Consider the following 22,029-nt stretch of genomic DNA (forward strand, 5'->3'; position numbering starts at 1 on the left):
CCATTTATTAAACACATGGTATCATATAAACAATTGTTAATCCCTGGTCAAAGACTATCTGTTAACTGGTTAAAATTATGAAAAAATCAGTTACAGTCTGATCTAATTTGTAGAATAGAATAGATCAGATATATCAAATAACAACGCATTATACTACCTATTAAAAAGCATTCCTATTGTAGTGCCGTGCTTCGTTTCGTGTTCACCCTGATAACCGTTGTGGTACAAGTCTTAACGGAGCATAATATCAGAAGGCAAAGGGAAGTGGCAACTACATTTTTATTGATAATTGATGCAGACCAGAAAGTTATAAGCACATGAGAAAATGTTAGCGAGCGGAACATAAATGACATGCATTGGAGATGGCTGGGAAGACAACTCGAGAGTGAAGCAAAAATAATGCGTATTGGAGATGGCGGGGAAGTCAACTCATTTTAAGCAAGCGTTAATTAGTATTTATAGTCAAACAAAAATGAATGACAGATATATGATGAATAAGATACGAAGGGTACACATATACGCTCATATAAAAATATAGTCAAGGTTAATAAGCGAATAATTTACAAGATCAAAATATGACTCATAATGTATAGGTGAATTAGCTTGGCCAGTAGTTAGAATAAAGTATATGGGCTTAATATATAAACTGATACTACACTATTTTCTCATCTAAATATTTAGATGAATATACGTATATGAATGAATTGCCGTTCTACTCTCTAAATATATAGGAAAACGAAACAAATCAAAGAGAGTATATGAAAAGAACTACCAATATATTACTTGAATCCGTGCTTCAGTAATAAATTATGCTTTGAATAAAATAGCTTTAGTAGACCCATTCGACACTCTTTGTGTATCAATCAATATTATCACACTAATTTATTTGTATCTTCAAACAAATGATAAATTTAGACTTAGAATACTCAATATTTTACAATAGGCTTATACATAATTAACTTTATAACTCTTCGTCAGATCATTATATCTAAGATATATCTGATATAATGAAAGAAAAAAAATCAAATATTTTATCAAGAATAATGCTATTAAGTTTACCAGCACTCTTAACTATTACATGTTATCCTTCATACAGAAAAAATCCATTAATAGAATAATAATAGGTGATAATAACCTAATAAATATGAATCAACTGTTTACAGTCATTTGGTTAGATTAAAAATCTTTTTTAAAGGTAACTAAGTAAACGAAATTGTGAATTTGGTCCAAGAGACTCAAAAAAGTAGTTTGAAATAATGACTCTGTACAAGCTGTGTAGTCTATCTAGTTGCTATATTCTTTAATCAACAAGAAATATACTTAACTGAAGAAATCCAATTAAAATATACAGAAATATATAGTTGCGTGCTAAAGTGTATAAGATAAACTTATGTAATTCATTCACCGAAAATTTCATTGAAAACAAAATTATATTTGGGTTAATAAGAAGAAAAAAACCTACAAAAACAATATTTATTTGTTTACAAATAATGAAAAACAATAATGTTTTACTACTTATGTTCAATTATTCAATGGAACAATTTATGCAATTATAGTTTCATTGAAGGTTAATGTGTATTATAAGTTTAAGTAATAATAATAATAAACTGTCAGGGGATAATTGATTGCCTATTTAGATGGACTAGTTGAAACAGCAAATTAATAGTTTTCTCCGATCAAAATATGTTGTAGATGTATATACTTCCCCTCATTTTATGTATGATATACATTGCCAAAATTTAGATTTAAAGGTGTAAGTTTGATGGTATACAGAAAAAAACATCACTGATCTGATTAAACTTTTCTGAATGTACAATAACAAAAGAATATTTATTCAAATGATGTTCATTCATCACATGTTAAGAATAGGTAAATAATATGAAGTGATATCTGCGAATTTCAAGGGAATATAAAGCTGAATTTAAAAGTCTGAATAATTATAAATATATCGATTTCCAATGGAACGTTTGTGAGCGTTATTTGATATAAATTTGGCATATATCATGAAACGAATTAAGTAAGGGGACAACTGAAAAGTAGAGAGCAATGAACAGACTTTTCAATCTAGAATGTATTTCATCAACAATTTATATGATCAAAAGACCCAGTAGAAATAAGATGCAGGTTGTTTCAAGCCCCGTCGCAAGCAAAATGACTTTAAAGTACTATCTTAATGAACGGTTTCCTTCATGAAATAACATCTAAAAATTATTTTGTTTTCATGAAAGATGCTATCTGTTGTCAAACTTAAGAAACTTTTTTTCAATAATAACAGAAACCTTTATTCAAACAAACCAATGTAAAATGCTCTCATCTAGCAACTACTTTCATGAATTTTATTCTTGCATTTGAAAAACAGCAGTTCATAATAAATAAATACTTTAAAACAGCGTCAATAAACAGTTATCTGTAAAATTTATCTCATAATAAAATGAGCCAGAATATAAACTACTGATCAGTAGCCAAAGACAATATGACAAATATTATAAGGACAAATGATACACTTTCCCGGAAATACACCTAACTTTTATCCATATTTTAACAAAATATCCTGATGCGACCCAAATATGTTTACTAATGCGATTGCTTTCTCGTTTACTAATGCATATTTTACTTGAAACAAATCCTCATGACTATAAGCTGAGATGATGTTGGCGAGCAGTGAAATCGTATTACGTCTCATGAGGGACTCATCAGCTAGATCTACCTGCATCTCAAAGTTGATGTTCACTCACGGACTCGAACCCAGTACCGTTCGCTTCAAACGCTATCGCGTTATCCAGTTAGCTACTGAGTTCCGATGGCCACTTGTTTGTACAATGGGGTGAAGTTTATTTCATTTTTTGCATTGGTCGCTGCAATTGATCAGTCACTGGTTGGCCCTTTATTAGCTTATTAAAAGGGACAGTATCGAAACGGAACTTAACAAAGATAAGTGTTTGATATCCCCACTAACTTTTTCCCTCGGAAATAAGTATATTGATATGAAGTGAAAAGTTGTCAATAAAGTTGTTAAACATATCAGTTATTACCTGTATTCATATACAAATTTATGGGAAATACTAGAAGAAGAATCATACTGCTTTCATATACTTCTAATACTAATTATTGTGTAAAAGCGAAGATATTTTTAAAATAGCCATCTTTTATTTCAATTCTTTGCAGTCTATCACAATAGAAAATAAAAATTAGGAAGGAAAGATTTCAGATATTAAGAATAACGTTAAAATATTGTAAAATCGAATCATGACTACCAATTTGAATGAATACTTTCCTGTCACGGGAAACTTCCTTTTCATGAGATAAATTCTCAAATTGAAAATTTCTGAACAACATTTTGGTTGTTATTAAATTCTCCAATTTAGATTGTATAGAAGAGAAATGGTCATTGACATTCTGAAGAACTTTTTAAGTTCATTCTTCAAGTGGACCGCATTTTTTAACATTAATAGAAAAATCATTTAAATAGTTTGTTCTGACGATATTTCTCACCTTAAACCTTGTTATTTGCATGATTCTATGGATTACCATTGTGAGTTCACTCGACTTTTGAAAATACCAGTATAGGATTGTGGAGATTGTTGAGTTTCAATAGAAATCATGAATGGATGAATGTTAGGCAACCATTGAAAACACGAGAGCACCCTAGCAGTGGGCATCCACAATCCTTCTATCTTGCAGGTGAATGCTTAATCACTAGACCACTGAGCCGGCATCCAAAGGTGTTGACCATAGTTATTTTATTTTTACCATAAGGATTTATAATCTAGATAGATTTCGAAACCTTTAAGTACTCTATACTAATCTGAGTACCGTTTCCCTAAAAGTTCTATGAAAATCTTAATATATCCTTGACCCATAATTTTAACTCTTTCCTGATCGAATTGATGCAATGATTTTAGGTTTATGTAATAAACTTGTTCAGGGTGACAAAAAAGTTATTAAATTATCTAATTTTTAAAAAAAAGTCTATACAATCAAAACTTTCACTTTTCTTTCTTAATGATCTCTAATTTCAACTAATAGTAGATAAATTCTTTCGCTTACAAGTAACAAAATCTATTGTAGCTTCTGATTACTTCAAGTCTATGTTTATTCAAATTATTTCAGACTAAGATATCTCAAAACTGAATAAGAGAAAGTCATTAGATTATAAATTCTTTCAAATGGTTATGAATTTCATATTTGCTTCTCTTAAACGGTCTCTTTTACTAAATAACAACTTAAAAATACCAAGTAGTATATCAAAAAATCTCATCAGATATATCAATCAAAAAACCGATAAAGTTAATTTAAATGAAATTAAATACAACAATTCACATTTTATCTATGATGATGATTAGTTTATAAGAAATATCTATATTATCGAATATTTGATAACTTACGAACTATTCATCTATAATTGAAAAATTATTTGTACTTCAATTAGGTACTAAATCTTCTAGTCTAGAAGAACAAATATAATTTTAAGATTAAATCACTAACCACAGACACCTGGACCATGAAAAAATCTTTATCTCTCAGTTGACCGGATACCATTAGCAACAGCATAATGTGGAAGAGAACGAACCAGTTTCTCGATGAACAGGAGATTAGGAAAAGATGTTGGAAGTGGATAGGACAGGCATTGAGGAAATCATCAAATTACATCACGAGGCAAGCACTAACTCGGAATCCTGAAGGAAAAGAGAAAAGCCCAAGAACAAACTACATCGGAAATTGGAAGCAGACATGAAAAGGATGAGTAGTAAATGGAAAGGTTTGCCAAAGACAGGTTTGGATTGAGAATGCTGACGGGCAGCCTATTCTCCTCCATTAGAGATAACAGGCGTAAGTAAGTAAGCAAGTTAATACATGCTTAGACAGTCAAAAATACCACTCAGTTAACAAGTGACTAAAGCTGTAGGCTGATCATAAGTAAGATGAGAATTCACGCAAAATTGACGCATAGTTATTTATTATCTGGTAGTATTAGAAATGTTAGTATAAAGAACGGAATATTCGGTATTAAAAAATTTAAACCAAGGATTATATCAATCTTTCCATGCTAAAAAATTAAACGTTTAGCTCAAACAAAAGACGTTTTGTCAAGCGAAAGTTTGGAAACAAAATATTTGACGGGGATCAAGCGTACAATCTCAGAAATCTATCAGACTTGACTTTTAAAAGACTTACATTCATATTGAATAAAACGCTTTTAAGTTGCTTGTTCGTGGTATAATTTTGACAGTTGCATTAATCAAACGTTTCAGTACTGATTTTTATGGTATTTGGAACATGTGTAACATAACACTGGATAATTATGACCTGTTAACCTATGTGCCATATGTTGTTTTGTTGTAAATTATTGTCACAAGCACTGACTTATGTCTAGATTACAAGCATGTTGATTGACACACATAATTTTGAAGGGTTTTTTAACCGAGAAACTCCAAACATAAAGCAAGAAAGCGAAAACTGGTTAGTTTGAGGCTGCTGAAAGAGTGACGCTCATTTTATTATGGGCTAAAAGCATCAGTGTTTCATGAGAAAATTGGGATAAATATTCTTACTACTAGTAAGTAGTATGTACAGTTAAATACAATACGATGGAGAACGAAATTCTATATTTTTTCTGATTTCAGGGAGCACTGAGTTTTCATTTAAGAGAGTTAAGTCAGTGAGTATCGTAATATCCTAAACATACTGCAGAATAATTAGTACGATAGTCAACAATATTTAATCGGTACTGTACAAAAATCAATTTTTTCTTGCATCACATTTATTTATTCAATATTTCATCGTAGTGTTCAGTCACCGTGATTTAAATGTAATTATATTGATACCCATTTTATTGTCAGCTCATTGGAGTAAATTATTATGCTGTGAAATAAGTAGGGACTCGGTTCTTAATTTTAGTGAGGACAAATTATTTTGTGTGATTACCTCTGTGAACTTAAGTATTCATTGGTGAGCTACTGTTATCAATGTGGTTCACATAATCAAAATGATATGAATATAGATTATTCAGTGATAGGATAACAGATTACAATTCCAAATAGCGATCATCGTAGGAACCATTCTTTCATACTGCCTCATTCAGGTAATGTGGAAATAATGGATTACCATAAGAATTTATATGAGCCAATTAAACAGTGATATAGCAGTGTATTTTCACTTACACAAATATTCTTAATTTGACATATGTAATTAAGACAGCCAGCACCATTCAACCATATATAGTATATAATGAAATAGTACCAACATTTCACTTCGTAAACCTTTTTTTCACTTTTTCGTTAATTAAACATACATGTCATCAGTATTCCTAATTCGATGTAACAAGCCTTCGAATATATTAGTCAAATTCATTTAGAAAGCACTTATTTTAGTTACAAAAGAAACTTGTGTAGTGTATAAATGTAGATGAACTATTATGTTTTGATAATACTTAGTAGTATGTATGATCGGGTTAGTGTAAATGTTGGTAATGAACTTAGCTATTTATTGAGTATTTATGTTCTGTCTTCAATGAACTTGCATCTGACAAAATGAAGTAAGCAATTTAGTGTAGTACATATCGTTAGAACATTGACAAGTATGCGTGTTTACTGGCAAAATGTTTCATTTCTAATACTTGAAACAGCCGAATTGTGTGTTTTTAGTTGATTGAGGAATTCAAAGTTGATATATTCCTAAAAAGATTTACCAGCTAGTTTATCAATATCAGAAGGGATTTTTGTGAATATTATAGTAACTTTAATAGTTGAAATCATGAGTCTAGCTAGTTTATTGTTAATCACTAGACTTTTTCATATAAAATTTGAGCTTTAGTTAAAGAAACGGTTCTCCAAAGCCGTTCAGTTTTTTCTGACTACTTTATCCTATTTCTCGGTGTAATGTGTTCTTGGGCCTTCTTCTTTCCCGCTTCCCTTCCAAGTTAGGGCTTGCCTTGTAATGCACATTGGTGATTCCCTTAATGTATGTCCTATCCACTTCAAACGTCTTTTCCTAATTTCTTCTTCAGCTGGAAGCTGGTTTGTCCTCTCCCATAAAACTCTGTTGCTGATAGTATCCGGCCAGTGAATATTGAGTATTTTATGTAAACAACTATTTATAAGTACTTGTACCTTCTTGACGATGGATGTAGTAGTTCTCCACGTTTCAGCTCCGTACAGTAGGACTGTCTTGAAGATTCTCACTTTGAAGTTAGTTGACAGTTGTTTTGAGTTCCATATGTTCTTCAATTGTAGAAATGCTGCCCTTGCTTTGCCAAAATAATATATGTGTATTACTATTTATTTCTAAATACTATATATATTGATATTGACAACCAGTTTAGTTTGCCTTTTTCAAACATAATGAGAATTAATAAGACATTTGGTTGTACTTCTATTAACAGATGTTTTTTGCTGGGTTGTTTGATTATTTCTATTTATTGTGAAAACATATAGCAGCTGGTGGAAAACAATCATTTTTCACTTCACATTCTTTTGTCTTATATTACATTTTGTTCGCACCAGTTATTGAGATTAGGAAATTTGTATGCTTGTACTGTGGAATAAAATTAATTTAATCTTAAGCAGTATACAGGTTCATCATAAATACATCTAAGAATAAGTACATTACGAATTAAACATTAACCTGTTTTACATTGTTTAAATATAAGTGTACTGAAAATAACCATTCGTCATAGACGATGTATTATTTTGTTTGTAATTAGCTAGTTTAATAAAAACATTAATATACATTTCTCATAATTACAATAGCTTTTTCTCTTTTGTAATTTACCCCTGAATTTATTGATTAAGAATGTAATTTCATAGTTGTCGTATAGTCTGTCAATTCCGCATAAAAATGAGTTTCCTAAAGGTAATCTATTTCGAGATGATAAACAAGTAGTCACCCATAAATCATGTGAATGTATCATCCCTATAATTACCATTTTATTATATGATATTCTGACAGTTATTTCTAAATGAGAGATGAAGTAATAGTCACATCTGCATTCGAAATGGCTTCTCGGACCTAAATTTAATCAAGATTGAGATTTACAGCAACATAATGTGCGCAGTCATGCCTACTTGATGATTCCAACTACCTATGTCTCCCTCTAGAAGTTCATAAATGTAAATAAAAGCTTAATTTAGCCTAAAATTTACATGCTTTAGGCCGCAATCACTAATCAGAAAGGACTAACGGAATAAGCTGTTATTTTCTAGAAACATTTGCACTTTAATTCAGTAACTTGGTAAGTTTCACATTCGATAAGTTCATTCGCCTAGTGTGCAAACTTTTCCCCATGAATTAGGAAACTTTGTCTTATTTCTTTATAAGGTGTGAAATCAATTTTGCCATATTAATGAAATCCGAAGAAAGTTTATTATGGAGATCGTTAAATTTTAACCGACTAAAGTTTAAAAAGCACAATAAATATCGTCGTCATCACCTGTACTTCTATTTGAGTAAAGTATTCACAAAGTTAATTCCTTCAGTAAAGAAGAGTGGTTAGTCAGCCAACCTGACAATATAAACATCATTTAACCGTAATTTTACTTACACAGGTTATATCAGTTAAATCAACAAGTACAAAATGATCCACTGTTACACTAAATTCTCCTGGTTACGTTAAAATGATAATATAATAACTTAATTCAAATGACGAAAATAACCAAACAGAACAACTCGTTTAAAACACCTTGATAAATATGAAATAAAAATATATGGTGAATCATTGTCGCAATGCTATGTACCCATGAAAAACTCCATCTGACCTAAAATGGTTCAATTTTTGCTTGCACAACTAAAGACGAGATCTGATTCATTTACTACCTATAAATCAATATAATTTAAGGAACTTATTTAAATTCAATTTAACTATGTGATGTCTTCAAGTGTTTTTCTCCAAAAAAGGCAATCAGACTCGATTATAAATAATTTCACTTGCTCAACAAATGAAAACAGTCTGCATAGGTGTAGTTAACAAACACAGGTGAGAAGACCAACGAATCGTTTAATACGAAATTACAGAATGTAAGCTATGAAAACCATACATCAAATACTTCATTTGCACATGTTCCATGAACTGCCACTTACAAATTTCATCGTTCTGTGTTTACATTCCTGTTCTCTACAATTCGATCTTCTAAATCTTCTACTGCCATTTATTCCACTCCCGATTGGCGTTAGATATTACTTATTCCTGTCAACATGTGTAAAATATACAACATGGAAACCAAAATGATATTGTCCATTTGCAACTATTATTTCAGTATTCTAAAAATATCGACCTTACCTCAAGATACATTTAACACTTAAAATACCCGAAACATTTATGAAAAGTCATTTAATATCCATTCCTTCTTTATTTTTATAACTAATGCCATTTAGAGTAGATAAAATACATTCAAATTTAAATAGGCTTTTTAAATAAAAGTATAATGATACTAATAACAACAATATATATATGTCAATAGAATAACTGAAATGAACAATAACAAATTACAAATTCAAATAGCTTGTATCAATTGATAAGAATGGTTGGTTATCAATCATAGATTAATAAAAAATGTTTACATTTGATCCAATGTAAACTTGATGATAGTGATGATGATGAGACAAACTGTTTCTTGTTAGTCTCATAGTTTCTTTTGTATAGAATGTAAATAAATACTTACTTTAAATTCATATATTACTTATACTATTTGAATACAATACATCACCATGGTATTATTCATATAAACGTGTATGAATCTTCATATTAAAACAGGTATGTTAATTTTAATTTCAAGTAAATAACACACTAACATTTGATAATAATATATACTATTGATTGATTACCATATTTACTTATTATGTCAAGTATAAAAGAGGTTGATATAATTCATTTCCTTTTTTTTAAAATATTAAAACCATGCCAAGAGATGTTTATATGGTTTTCAAGTTATCATTATTTATACTACTAATAAACGATGGTATGATACTCAATTTTATTCATATTTTTTTTTAAAAAAAATTAATTTTTCAAGATTTATTGATACAGACTTCGTATATGACAACGGAAAACTTTCATTCCACTGATAAGTGAGTAATAATTTATAGATAAATAGATAATAACCTATTCGTTAATTCGTTAAAGTTAATAAAAAAAAGTTCCTTTTTGGAATTGATTTAATCTGCATTTTCAAAAATAGATCTTCTGAACATTGGACAACTTTAGAGTTCTTTAAAGAGATATTATGTTTTAAAATATAACTAGTTTAAATGACATTTATTAAAACTGTTTTTAGTAGCATTATTTATTTTGAATGCTATGGGTATACATTAAACATTGTTATTTAATATACTTAAAAGCATTTACTATATAATATATTTCATTTATGTTTAATATCAGAAGAGGGTTTTGTGGAGATTTTAGAAATTTAATAGTTGAATTCACGAGTAAATAGGAAGCTAGAACACCATGAAAAACCTGGAAGCACTGGACGGACGTCTTGTCCTAGTATGGAACTCTTCAGTAATGCGTATCCACGATAACGCTCCACGAGATTTGAATCCAGTACTTATCGGTTTCGCACGCAAATGCTCAACCTCTAGACCCCTGAGCCATGATTCGAAGATTTTAGTGTCTAACTTCATTCAATGCATGAAATCATACTAGGACAAGACGTCCATCCAGTGCTTCCAGGTTTTCCATGGTGGTCCATCTTTAGTTGAATCATGAATTCAACTATTGAACTATGTTTAATACTTTAATGCTAGTCTTACACTAGTAAACATAATCAGACCGCATCTGAGAATGACAGAATTGAATTCTCCTAATGGCTAATCTTAGGATGATAAGAATAATAATATTCAGTGACTGAAATAACTTCCGATTTTGCGTGGCCTACTCAGAGATTAGAAAATATCAAATAAACTTGTGTTATGTCAAATCTACCTTAGTTGATGACATAGTTATATTATGATAATGAGTATAAAATTTTAATAAAGAAACACTTTTCTATTTGTCCGGTCGTCACAAATATTAATGTTACTTGTGATTTACTAAGAAACATTCTTACTATAATAGATCAAAAGGACTTTAAGTGTAAACTAATGTCAAGGCTAAATGAGTTTCCAGATTTGTCAAAATAATTCACTTTGTTAAAAATTAATTAGAAAAATATTTGTCCATATAAATCGTCTGTTAATATTTGTAGTTACTCATGTGAAGTGTAGATAAACTTTATATTTACTTAAATTCATCATGTTAAAGACTTACGTATACGTTTCATAATTAATAATAAATGACCTTGATTTTCATAAAAGTCATTTCAATTAATGACTAAATTTATGAAATTTCTTTTATTATAGTGAGTGTTTACATGATCAATGTGATAAACAGAACTGTGACCGTCCATTGACTGGTAAGAATTTTAATAAAACATTTGTACTTTAGAAAACACTCGGTTTTCATAAAAGATTTATTACACTGAAGGAATATTTTCTAATTATAAACAAAATTTTCAACTAGACTTTGCATTGTAAGCAACGATGGATAGTGGCTAGCAGTGGAATCAAAGACACTCATTTCGCCCTATTCATCGTTGCTTACAATGCTTGTGAATTAAGGCTATATCGAGGCAATACGCACAGTATGCACATATTCCAATTAGAGACTGACCAGTTGCAGTCCAAAACATCAATGGGAAGATTCAACCAAACAATACTAAGTGAATTCAGACTTTGCATTACTTGTAAATTTATTTAGTAAGGTGTAAGTTTTAGGTGAAAATTGTTAAATATTTAACACAACACACTCTGTTGTTTTACAGAATGTCTCTTTTGTTTCATAACCCTTTCCTATTAAATTAACGATGTACTTTTAAATCTATTATACATTTAAAATAAATTTATAAACCTTAGTCTGTTAAAAGTTGGAAGAAAGCTCTTCCTGGTGTCAAATGTAAGTGGTTGATAAACCAAAGTGTTACTATTGAAAGGTGAAAACGATTTAATTTTTCAATAGTTATTATCTGCTTAGCAAAATAGTTCTCAAATGACATTTCAGTTCAAATTCATATTATCAAGATAGCATACACGTATATTGTCTGCCAACAAACATGTATTAGATTGCTTACTGATGAATGTAATAACTTATCTGAAGAATTTGTGCTGGTTTACTTTTACCAATAAATAGAGAATGAAATTAAACAGTGGGAATCGGTTATTTTTATACGATGAAAAACATTTGTTCTTTTTGTAAACTATAGATATACCGAAATTTGAAACTAATACATTCAGGTTTCAACTTAAAAAGATGATACCTTTTACTTCTGAAGAAATTATTGGCCAATTGACACTAGTTAAATCGATGAACCCTTTCATATTATGCAGAAAACTTAAATTCACTTTGGAAAATAACTCTTCAGGATTACCAATATATCTAGACAGAAGTACAGGTGTACTACGTGCAAGTCAAACACTATGGCAAAAACAAAAAGATAAAACACTATTGCTAAATGTAACTGTGAAGAGTATTGATAATATCAAGTTTATGGACAGTGCATTGGTTATTATCTCATGGAAAAATGAATACGTAAACGAAAACAATAACAACAAAACTAATTACAATAAACGGAATTTCGTCCCCAAAGTGGAAGAAGAACAAATGCTAAAATTAGAGACAGATACACGTGTAAGTCAATGTAGTTGACCTGCTTTCATAAATTAATCTAACCTTTATGTCGTTTAGAATACAATTTCAGGGAGTTATACCACTACATACAATGGATCCGTCTGTTGGCGTTTTTGTAATTAAATTCTTTGAAGATAGAATTATTTATTTTTATATCATATTATATATTTATAACTACTCAATTTATTCAAGTCATTTACAGAACCCCAATCTATTGAACTTATATTAAATCGAGAGGATATCAAACCCACAGAGAATGTTTGTCATGGTCAAGCATGGTCAGTTACTGCGAAGATTACATTCCCTCCTGGTAATCACACTCTTCATATTGAATTATTAGCACCAAGACATGTTAATGATGTTTGTGGTTACGTCAAATATTTTGGAGTCTCATTTATTGGTCACCATGTAAATATTGGTGAAATCAATTTAACTACAGTAAATCATCCTGGAACTAAACTTGATGATCCGGAGGTATATTTATCTTTATTTTAATGTTCTATGTAATATTGTTAAACTTGATGTTTACTGATATTACAAAATTATTTCTAGTCTATATATAGTAATAATTTATAGTCATTTGAAAGTAAACTAACACTGTATTTTAATCCATTTATTTGTTAGTTTACGCTGAACATAAACAATAATATGTAATTAGTACTAGATCTTCCATTCAATTATGAATGAAAAATAAAAAACGCAACAGAATTTCTCCCATTAAGAATAATATTATATAAAGCGATTCACTGTGAATAATCCCTATTATATTTCCCGAATATGATTTTCATTTCAATATGTAATGAAATATTCATTCTTTACTGATGAAACGTTAGTGGCAGAACATTGTTAACAACAAGTACATATTAATACAACAAAGGATGAAACGATCATAAATAACAAAATGAAATTGTATGTATATAATCTTAAGTGAAGACAATTAGTTGAACCAACAACAATAGAATCAAAATAAGCCATAACTAATAACACAGTTATCATACTATTGGAGTATCTTTCAACGCTGGACATGTGCTTTTATTCTATGTTAAAATGTTGAATTCAAGTAAGGCTTAATACGAACAAAATTTGTAACATTTCAAGTTTATGGTATTACGTATCACTAAACAAATCACTTAATATACAGTGACTGTATTAGTATGCTTTCAGTTCAGTCATAAAGAGTGAAAATAATTTTGAGGACTTTTAAGTAATCTGTATTTTCGTGCCATATATAATTGTCACTGATTAAAAAAATCCATAAAATGTGCTTTAATTAGTATTTCATTTAGCAATTAATTATTTCATTGGCTAATTTCAAATAAATAATTAAAATATAATTATATTTTTATTACGTAACTCAAATACTCGATCAGTATTATTGCATTGTTGTAAATCATACGTATATATATATATATATATACTTACCATATTTTTCCTGAGTCAGTTTGCAAAGTTCTAGTGAATTTAGATTTGAGCTTAATTAGTATACCAGGTTTTCCATGGTGGTTAGCTTCAATTGCCTCATGATTAATGGATTTAAAAGAATAACCATTCTCCATCAGTGTTTTGCACAACTTCTCTTCGTCATCAATAGCACTGTTTGTACAAGTACGATCAATCATATTGAATTTCCCCCTTTATCAAGCCCCGTTTGTATTGAATTGGGCAATAATTATGATAACTAAGGTACTGGCCTATCTATGCTAACTTTCAAAAAATGGATAATTTTATTGAATCATCTCTTCTGCGTATAAGTATGTCTAAGAAAGGAGGCTTTTTGTTCTTCTCTTTGCAGAAAAGATGATGTGGTTATGAAGAGCGTCAAGTTTAATCAATAAACATTTCACATCGTCCTTTTTTATCACATAACTAGAATGTCATGCATATATCTTTTATAAAGAGGTATATTTTCGATTAGTTCTTTAGCTAGGTTTTCAACGTATACCATAAATACACCATTTTGGTTTTATTTATTTTTAGCAATTTCAACAAATCACATTAAAATTTAAAAACGTAGAAGTTCAAAAAGCATCGAGTTCAATACCCGATCCATTTAGTATAGATCTGAAATTTGCTGTGATAATCTTGGAAACTGTTAGTTTGTCTTATAATGCAACACTAAAAGCCGGTATTCTTTTGGAAACGAAGGATTTAGTATGGGTTGGTTTGCTCAGATTGATATATTCGAAGACATGTCCAACACTACCAATTGAACTCAATATTTCCTCGTATCCAAAGAAGATGATACCAACTGACATTACTATTGTGACTGCGGATGTATTTTTACCAATCCTAAAGGATAACTATACTGTAAGTTATAGTCTTTATGTGGCAAAAATGTTTGTTATCTTATGTTTTTGGAAACAGTCTTTGTGGAGGACGTCTTTGGTTGTTATCCAGCAGCACTAGTAAAATAACGAGAGAATGAAAACTAGCTAGAAACGATAAATGATACAATCGGTATGTTAGATATAATTTACGGTGTATGTCATTATTATATTTATATAACTAAATTCAATTGACTTCAACAACTACCATAAAAGGCAATAGTGTACTTGAAATAACTAATATAAAGTGACAAACTAGTAATTGTTTCTAGTGAATAGACTGTATGAAAGGACCACTTCTATAACTAATTAGAATTCAGATGAATGCATTGCATAAATACAATACTAAAACTTGCAGTTAAGCAAATATTGTATCATGATTCTTAATATTTGTTACGAGATTCCAAAATACTTTAAATAGTACAGCTAAGCAGTGTACTTCTATGCATTTCGTCATCAGTAACTGAACAAAGGAAACATAATTGATTGAATAACATGTTTTTGGAACACTGTCTTTTACAGATATATAAGTGAATTATTACCGCATTCTTTCCCTTTCTTTTCTTTCTACATAAAAGGAAGTGGTTAGCTAAGTTCTAGATATAAAGGGGTATTCATTTAAAATAATGTAAATATGAGAATCATACATTGAATATTTCATTTACAAAATTTCATCATTTATCGTTCACATTCTGTATGATTTTCCTAATTCCATTCCTGTTCTCTTCAAGTCAACCTTCATAGCCTTCTGATGAGAGGTTTCCCACTTCCGACTGGTGTTACATACTACTTATGTCCGTCGACATAAATAGCATATACCAAACAATCAATTGTTAAAACGTGGTATGTACACAATCTTCTAATCTATACTTTATAAGCTTTAATTGCACTTGATCAAACAGACATTAAACTTGTATTACCCTATTTTGATGTTAGCAAACATACGTGAGTTTGTAGTTCTTCCATAGGTCCACACATATTAATCCAATTAATCTGTTAATGCTATCAGTAAAATAAAATCAATTAAATAAACTGGAAAAAAATGAGAAGGAAGTTATGATTTTCGTCAAAATTTCCTCTTCTGTGTAATCTATTGTATCATGAAAGTAATTTCTTTGAAATGCGTGTAGAAATATTTGAATAATCAATTTCCATCTGATTTGATTTGAATATCTTATTGACTTGTGTATATAGATTGAATAATTTCACATTTTGCCTCAATTAACTCTCTGATGAGGACTTCCTTTGCTTTAGGTATGTTAGTTATGTTAATGTCCACCAATTCTGTCAAAGTAGGATGAAATACAACTTTTAGTAAAATATGTTCAAATGATGCATTTTTGAGATTTATGTAGCTTCCCTGGGGGTTACTGCCTGTCCCAAGCCCCGGGTAAAGGAGGAGGGTTGGGCATGGTTTTAGCGACCCCATCCTGTAGAAGATCAACTAGCTAAAAAAACGCTAAAAAAAGCTAATGATGAATATATTAAGGTGGTAACTTATTTATGGTCTACTGTAAACTTTATTAAATGATTTCTAGTTGATTATGTCAAAATAGTATTTATAAGAAACTGAATATACGTCCATTTCACGAGTTAGAAACTCACTTGAGTTGTTTCAATTTTCAAAGTGTTTGTAAGAAAAAAAGATTATTGTGATAAACTTAAAAGTTGGACTGATATACATTCTGCATTATGTATTGTATTCAAATTGGATGTCATCACAACAGTTTTTTATCGGTTTATATCTAGTAATTACTAATCTATAAATTACATTAGACTATCGCATCGCTAAAACACAAATAGAGAGGATAGCTTATAAACAATTAGGTCATATTAACAGTTTTCGTAGAACGCTTCGAAATATGCCTTAAACTACTTGAAATCGATTTTCAAACACTTATTAGTTTCATCAAAATACTGAAGATCCTAATACCCATGTTATAATATATTTACTTACTTAGTCGATAATGAAACTACCCGTATAAGCCAATTATTCGAAGCGAATTTAGTCGGAAATGATCTGCAAAAGATTTAATATTACAAGTGATCTTGTTAATTGATAAGCACCAAATTACAATGCACAAACTTTGATAATTTCAACAGTTCAGTCATTTTCGGTTGAGTAGTGTTTAGATTTTGAAGAATTAATAAATTCATAAGTCACAAATCCTTTTTTATTCATGGCATTTTTAGTTTTCGGTTTATTCAGTGGGTCAATCAGCAACAATTGCTTCATTGAGTTTAGAAAAAGGTGAGGGATTCCAAAAACATGAGGCTAAATCTGTGAGGAAAACTACGCAAGAAGAAGTATTGATTGATTCAATTATCACTAAAAGAATTGATATATATGTCGAAGAACTGCATAATATCTGTAAGCTGTTGTGTTTAGATTTTTAATTTTAAGGTTTAACCTCTTTTTTTTCTTGCTCTTCCGCTCTAATTCTTGATGGATCATAATATCAGAAACCATTAATTTACATCTTTTGAGAGATCCAGGTTTTATGAAAAGATGATTTTTTAGATTATAGTTAAATCACCCTCTGGATTCAACCTTTTTAATCTTAAATATTTGTTTGTTTGACTAATTGCAAGCAAATCAAGCTTCTGCTGTTGTAGCTAAACACATTCTAAAATGAAAGCCATTATTTTAAATGTTTTAGGCAGATATTTTACATCTGATTTTCTGTCATTACTTTTAGTCAATGTTTTTCACACGTACCCAAAATATCAAGTTGTCGCTGATATATAGGCATATTTCATTTTGAAATGACGGACAAATTTTTATTGTTTCAGTTTGACTTAATTATGAGCTACATTATCTCCATGCTGATTGTCATCCGGAATGACGTAAGAAAACGTCTAAATTAAAACAGTTCAAAAAATAAATATGTTGATTCTGTATCCAAATTCAACAATCTGACCAAGAAAAGTTTTCTTTCACTAAGAATACTGACTAATTCATTAGGATGTGCATTTTTCAGACAAACTATTCATGTCTGAATTCAGTCCGTCTTGCTAAAACATATCAATAATATTTCCACCTGAGATCAATCCGGAGGTTGTTTGTTATTTTGAAGTGAAACATCGGTATTAGCAAAACAGTGAGCCCCCTAGATCGTTCATTCGACACTTCAGTTTTAAATATATTGTTTTTTGTATATAACTTGAGTATTTTTCAATATTTTAAATGTAGACGGACTTCTTTACCATGCTTCAAGAGAAAGCAAGACAATTAAGTTGGTTGCTTATATACAAATATTGAATAGACCGTCAACTAGAGTGATAATTGGTTTTCGTGTTCATGCTTCTAACAGGAAGATTATCTATAAAGAATGTAATATACCCATTGTTGCAAATTCTAATGACAAAGGAAAGGTATGTAACTTTCAGGTGATTTGTAATATCAGGAATTTTAATTAAGAACACTGCAAATAATGTATGAAAATCACGGAGTATAGTTCTTGGAAATAGAGTAAATAGATTAATAATAAATAAATGACATAAACCAATGCAAAATACAAGATTTCAGTGTGATTTTTATAACAATTATAATGTCATAACAAATAAGGATACGGATCGATTCATGGTGACCATATAACCTTCCTAGTAGAATAAGTCTAATACTTGAATACTATTAAATTACATTCTATTCATAAGTGAAAGCCATCATTTCAGTTGATATACCATTGCAACCATAAAATACCAGCCTCAGTAATGATCACTCACGGCTAAACTAGGGATCAAACTTAAGATCTCAGGGAGAAGGATTAAACGCATATGTATGCTAGACTGGCGTCTAGCAGTACATATTTCTAACTTCAGTCGGTCCAAGATTAGGCACAACAACCATTAAATTTGTACTAATCTCACACTAAGGCGAAACCATTTTCCAGTGCCCCCAGTTTTCCAATGGCACTGAAACAGATCAATCTGTGGTGAATATCATTCACAAATAAGTAATTTCCACGAAATCCCTTCACTTCAGTTAACATTTGGATTAATTTATAAATTGATAGTCTGTCGTGCCCGTTATCGCGAACTGCACTGCATAATCTCCATTTATTATAGCCATGTATTCTGACACAAAAATTGTTTATCAACTAAAACAAGATTTTCTCACTATTTTATTAAAAACTCAAATTCCTTGCTATGAACATAAGACATTCATAGAGAAGTAAATGCTAATTGCTAAACACGAAAAGCAATCATCAAACGGTGTAAGGATTTACACAAAACTGAGAAAACATGAATTTTGTGGGGTTCTGAATCTTTTCATTGATATTAGGAACTGAATTTTGACTAGTCTTTTTCCGGCATACGTGCACGTTGATCTGACTGTCTCTGCATCATCATGTGACATGGTTTTTAAGTAAAAATAGATAGTGCCTAGTAAAGAGAGCCAGGAAGCATATTGCTTCCTATTTACGACTCATCATCTGGATGTATCGGCATTACAGTATTGGTGTTCAAAAGAAACCCAGTGTCTTGCACTTCAAATGTCTATGGCGTTATCCATTAGCCTGACGAGTGGGTACGGTTTAGAATGTACCGGAGATCCCATAATACGTTTTAAGGAATGTTTCACTACACTTTTATACAAATCATGTCATTGCTGTAACACTTTTCAAACAAAGCTTTCGGTAAATTTTTGCAAACTATAACATTTTATTCATTTGAAACAATTTTTGAAATGACCTCTGTAAACATATAAAAACTTTCGTCTAAATTAGAGTATTTGGGCGCCGAGTTGATGTAAGACATTAAATAGGAATAATATTCCTGTAAATGTATTTGTAAAATCTCAGCGAATGAATTTGGAGTAAATCCAAATTTTCGCCTGGCAATCTGGTCCAAGCTTTTTCAAGGAATATCATTCGCTGAGATTTTACAAATATATTATTCCTATTTAAGGACCACTGTAAACGTTTGATTTACACTCTATTTAATCAAAGAAAAGTAAAATCCTCAACAAACACAGAACTCCTTTACCTTTGTCTCTCATAATAAAACTTTCATTAATTTATCTCAAAATACTCAACACCTTATTTCTTCAAGTAGTCAGACATAAAGAACATTAATTCCTTTCAAATATAAGTCACAACTTTCTAGGGTGGCAAGATCAAAACTGAAGTAAATATACTTTTATGGAAGTGATTTGATAAATAATATGGAAAATATTAAAATTTTATGAATCGCATTTTAAACTGTGGATAATCTTAGTCCTCATTGCGTTTCAACTCACTTTTATTCTAAAATTGTTCATAGGTTCTGGCTTCATACATTGAATACAATCATCCAGCTCTAGTTGAAACAGAAAAGCTTTGTGAACTGAACCTTACAATCAGTTTTCCGTCCAAATCAAAGCAGACTTATTCACTAAAACTTAAATTTAATAAGTTTATACTTGGTGAAATATGCTATGCAACTGTTATAAATATTGGAGCTGGAATTAAGCAAAGGATTATCGGTGTAAGTTATATGACACCATTTTTTTAATAACCTAGTTATCTATAATGATCATATCTATATACATTCAGGACATTGTTTAAAACAGAAAGCATACTGAAAGCCATGCGAATCAAAAACAAAGATCAGAGAAATTTGTCGACAAATGTTTTACTATTAACATAACATTTATATGTTCAATATACAAAGATACCGACTCTGAGATGCAGATATATCCAGCTGACGAGTCCCAAATAGGACGAAACGCGCGTCCTGGATTCCACTGTTAGCCACTATCCACCTTTGCTTATAATGATGAATTACGTTACAATATATTTTGTCTTTTATTTTACCACAAATTCGTAAGTTTCCTACAACCGGTTCCTTTGACAAAATTAAGCAAAGCAAGCACGACAAGAATTGCAGAATATGATGAATTTATTTCATTTCGTGATTTCTATTCAATTTTTTTGCGGTATCTCATTTGCATATAAACATACATTCTCTTCACTACATGAAAAGTTTTTTCCTTGACGCATGTGACAAAAGTCGTCTAAAAGTTATCCAATAAACACAGAAGTATGATTTTACAAGGCATCATTTAGATCTCCAAAATTTATCGTCTTTAAACTTCATTTGTCAAATCTAAGGATAGTTGAATACGGTAAAATTTAGGTTCGAAAAATTATCGCGTTTCCTATCATAAGTATTCGGTATCATTAAAATTCTACTGCACAGCAGTTCACTGTGACATTAATCATATGACTTGATGTAGGTCAGATTTCAAATAATGGCCTACACTGATAAGAGATAGTATTACAGAATATAATTATGTGAAACCATTCATACCGTTTAGTAAAATATTTAATATACTGACTTAAGTTGCTGGTAAGTGTATTTTATTTTTCGCATTGGTAAAACATTTTGTATGTTTTAAAATTTTTTCAGATGAGGCTGCACACAAGTTATTCAATGCATGGAATAAATAAATTAAGGTCGGAAGCCACAGCTTATCTGGGATTAGTAGAAAACCCAACAAATGACATAACTAAACACTACATTATATTACATATAAAAATAAAGCCCCACCTAGAGAAGAGTTTTCCTAACATATTCTCTACAAACTTAATAACTGATTTTGTTTTAAGTTCCGGTCAACGAGTAACCTCAACAGTGCCTTTTAACGTTACTAAGCATAAACCACAAATTATTCCAGTAAGTTTTCGATAAAATAAATATGAGTTATTTTAAATTGTTTTAAACCTAGATGAGTCTTGTACTTTAAGTTATTTCTGTAGAAATATACTCCATATCACTACGTTTATCGCTCGTCTTTTGATCCTAAAGTAAATCAAGTCAGGCTACCTCAAATGTTTTTCATGAAGCAACCGACTAATTTGTCAAATATTTCTCGTACTTATTAATTATTATCGAAAGACTGCAAAGATAAGTTGTAAATGGTTCCGTCTAGGATTTTGTGATCATGAGTAATATTAGGAGGATTTTTCTTATCAATGGATTTCCTATGCTTAACTTTTAACTTAGGTGAGAAAACTATTTTAATGGGTGTTAATCATCGATTAAGGAAGGAATACTCGTCAT

At 30.2% G+C, this 22,029-nt stretch overlaps 1 protein-coding gene and 1 non-coding gene across 2 annotated transcripts in view; both read left to right on the forward strand.

The window, feature by feature from the left end:
- Window positions 1–1,715: 1,715 nt before the first annotated feature.
- Smp_126880 (hypothetical protein) overlaps window positions 1,716–22,029 on the forward strand; it is a gene marked incomplete at both ends in the record, with an annotated part of 90,822 nt that continues 70,508 nt past the window's right edge. The window contains 9 exon segments of the mRNA XM_018796684.1: window positions 1,716–1,753; window positions 8,317–8,486; window positions 12,234–12,658; window positions 12,851–13,132; window positions 14,636–14,965; window positions 17,176–17,353; window positions 18,176–18,357; window positions 20,380–20,451; window positions 21,376–21,642. Coding sequence (XP_018651802.1) covers window positions 1,716–1,753; window positions 8,317–8,486; window positions 12,234–12,658; window positions 12,851–13,132; window positions 14,636–14,965; window positions 17,176–17,353; window positions 18,176–18,357; window positions 20,380–20,451; window positions 21,376–21,642 — 1,944 coding nt within the window.
- Window positions 20,602–20,640, forward strand: Smp_tRNA_01545_Pseudo_TTG.1.1. The gene has a single exon. It is a non-coding gene (tRNA).

The sequence above is a fragment of the Schistosoma mansoni genome, chromosome 4 (genome assembly GCF_000237925.1).
Source record: "Schistosoma mansoni strain Puerto Rico chromosome 4, complete genome".
Classification (NCBI taxonomy): domain Eukaryota; kingdom Metazoa; phylum Platyhelminthes; class Trematoda; order Strigeidida; family Schistosomatidae; genus Schistosoma; species Schistosoma mansoni.